This window comes from Nicotiana tabacum, chromosome 7 (genome assembly GCF_000715075.1).
Source record: "Nicotiana tabacum cultivar K326 chromosome 7, ASM71507v2, whole genome shotgun sequence".
Lineage (NCBI taxonomy): Eukaryota > Viridiplantae > Streptophyta > Magnoliopsida > Solanales > Solanaceae > Nicotiana > Nicotiana tabacum.
The window spans coordinates 10,998,405-11,001,546 of NC_134086.1; the positions used below are offsets into that span (position 1 = coordinate 10,998,405).

The 3,142-nt window shown below is 31.5% G+C and overlaps 1 protein-coding gene across 1 annotated transcript; it reads right to left on the reverse strand.

Moving 5' to 3' along the window:
* Positions 1-374: 374 nt before the first annotated feature.
* LOC142161979 (putative F-box protein At3g16210) lies at positions 375-1,343 on the reverse strand. The gene has a single exon (XM_075218274.1). The coding sequence runs from the start codon at positions 1,341-1,343 to the stop codon at positions 375-377; it is 969 nt and encodes a 322-aa protein (XP_075074375.1).
* Between the last annotated feature and the right edge of the window lie 1,799 nt (positions 1,344-3,142).

Sequence of the window (3,142 nt, forward strand, 5' to 3'; positions counted from 1 at the left end):
ATAATTTATATTTAATAGCAAATTGCTTTATCTTTTACTTTTATCTCTGTTTTTTGAATTCAATTATAATTTAGTACTAATATATAATAGTTAACTTAATTAATATTTTAGTTCTTGATTACAATATAATTTATATTTAATAGCAAATTATTATTATCTTTGCTTTTATCTTTTTTTTTTTTTAATTTCATTTATAGTGTAGTACTAATACACAATAGTCAACTTAATTAATTTTGTTCTTTCTCTTCCCATAGCACCCATTTTGTGAAAAAAGAAATATCTCTCTCTCTCTATATATATATATTCGGTGTTTTTGTTTTCTTCTTTAGAATTTTATCGCTGATGATTAACATACAATGGTGCCCCCGTCGCGCTCAAATCCTTGGTCCGCCTCTGCTTCTAGTGCAACCCAAAAGCACAACATTCCCTACAAAATGCTTGCAAAAGACATTGCAACTAATTTTCATTAACAGTTTCCATCCATCTTGTTCCATGATCCAAACGTTTAATGTTTCAATATTCATGCTGCCACCATACAAACCAATACGACCTTTCAAAGAAGGCAAACGATACAAATGATTTTCACCTATAAAATCTGGTCTTGGTACCTCTTTCAGTTCATCTAATTTCAGGTCAAAATATATAATCGTAGAATTTCTGCCTACGAAGTGGTTAATTTTCCATTCTAGAGACCAGAATACATAACCGTCAACACTAATCCCCTTACTGCACTCATATGACCAATCATTGAGTGCTTGTACTTTAGGATGGTCACTCGTTTTCTTCATCCAATGATTCCTATTCACAGAACACACAGTATAAAACAATTTATAGATCAATATAACCTTGTAATCATCGACATTAGAATCATAACTAAATCCACAAGCATGTGGAGTTTTGCAACTATAAGCTTCCACATATGGACATTCAAAGATTCCATATTCATTGGTATAAGGATTCCACAAAGCATATGCTTTATAAGCCAAATGGCTCTTTAATAAAACCATACCATCACATGAACATAAGGCTGGAGCATGTTGAAATCTCTTTAGAGGAAATTTTTGTATTCTCATTGCAATTTGGGAATTTTCTAAGTCTCTAAACTCAAATTCACCATCATTTAATTGTACCAAGAGATTTTGGGGACTCGACGCTTTGGATTGATCATGGTGAGTTTTCTTGAATTTTTCGTCGGATATTATAACTTTCCATGGTTTAGAAACAGATCGAAAACGTAACAAAGATTTAACATGTAGCCTAATAAGGATGAAAAATAGAATATCATGTGGAAGAAAGATCATACTATGTTCCATGGCTGCTCTCTTTAGCGGGGTGCCAGTCATGTCTAGGGGATAGTTTACTGCAAGTTGTGTCGAAGGAAAAAAAACCTTCAATTAGGTTTTGTTTCATCACAAGTTTAGCTGATGCAACATATAAAGAAGGAAACGTGTTTTACTTCAATTTAAATTAGGCAAATTAAAAGGTAGCAAAATTTGTGAAGGTCTAGAACTGAAATAGGATCAAAACATATTGAGTTCTTAGTGTTTTATTTCAATGTAGGGAAGGCAAAAAATGAAAGAATAAAAAATATGTAGAGGTCTCGAACTGAAATAGTATAAAGACCTATTGTATTTAGAGTCCTTTCTGTATTGTACTCCTAATGTATACACATTTTTTTAATTTGCACCATATTATACCCTCTTATTTTCTAGTGCTATTTGTCCCCTAAGGCCCTTTTTTTTAAAAGCATCGGCAAAATTCATATTTGAACCATAATTAAGTGGATCAGAACTTTCATAACTTTAAACATTGAGGGTGTTTGAATCGACTTTTAAGCTAGTCAAACCAGCATTTAAACTCCTTTTAACTTATTTGATTATCTGGTAAAGACAAAAAGTAATTAAAACAAGTTAAAAGTACTTAAAATAAGCCAACGGCCATAAGTTGAGCAACCCTATCTTATTATTTTTGGGCTTAAAAACTACTTTAGTTTGATCAATAATTTTATCATTTTATTCATCATATATTTTTCTAATTCATTTAGTTTGGGAAATCATATATTTAAGGCTTCATTAGCTTAATTTGAGTAAAATGCTTGAGGTGTGTGAGTGAGACTTGTACGTACCAACAATAAGTGTCTATCTCGTTCTAAGGATAATAATTAAGATGTCTATCTAATAATCACACTAACTTGGAGTGCGTATCTATGTATACTGATTATTTTATCTCTTCTAATCAATATATAAATTATTTGTATTAGAATTAAATTTTTTGTTAGTATTAACCACTTTATATTGATAACGACATTAAGGATATTTTAGTTATTTTAACGAAAAAGTGTTTATCAGCACCTTTTTACCTAACAACAAAAGAACTTTTTTACAACTTTAACACTTCTATTGTTTGTAACTAGTCTCTTGTTAAGAATCTCAATCAATATGTACCTAAAGCATCTATAATCATATACTTTGATATGAAGTTAGACGAATTGTTAGAGCTTCTGACCAGATTTTGTGTGTGAAAACGAGTTAGTTCGTTTTTCTACTCTGAAAGTTTATACGGTGGCAACCCCTTGGGATGAAATTGACATCTGGATCATGGAACAATACAGACTGAAATGGCCGTAATATTGCAACATATCAGCTTCTTGGGATTATTCATTCAAAGTTTTGTGTTGCACAAGGAATGGTGAACTTATCAGATCCGGCTCAAAGCTATGATCAGTTCTGATTACATCTAGACCTATTCGACCCAACCCCGAAATTTAGAACGGCTGGGCTATTTAGACGGTAGACAGGGAGAGGGGGAGTCGTGTCCATTTTCTATCCCGGAACGAGCAGCAACATACAAAAAATGAAAAATACTAGAAAATAAGAGATTGATCCCGGTGAGTTTTCCTTTCTATTCCTATTTGGAAAAGGGAAAACATGTGATTTTACCGATGTTGTAACTAAAGTAATAGGTTAGGGGTCAAATAGTAGAAATAAGAGAATATAATAGAGATTTTTTCTTTCCTATACCATATATGAAACTTTATTACCAAATATGTGCATAGTTTCTAATTTATCCGCCATGTTCATACTTTTTCTACAATTATTATACCATTCATTAAATACTAATTATTAGTAGCTGAATCTTCCTA

What these genes read in the sequence shown, in the direction of transcription:
- LOC142161979 (XM_075218274.1), bottom strand. Translation starts at nt 1,343, where the DNA reads ATGACTGGCACCCCGCTAAAGAGAGCAGCCATGGAACATAGTATGATC.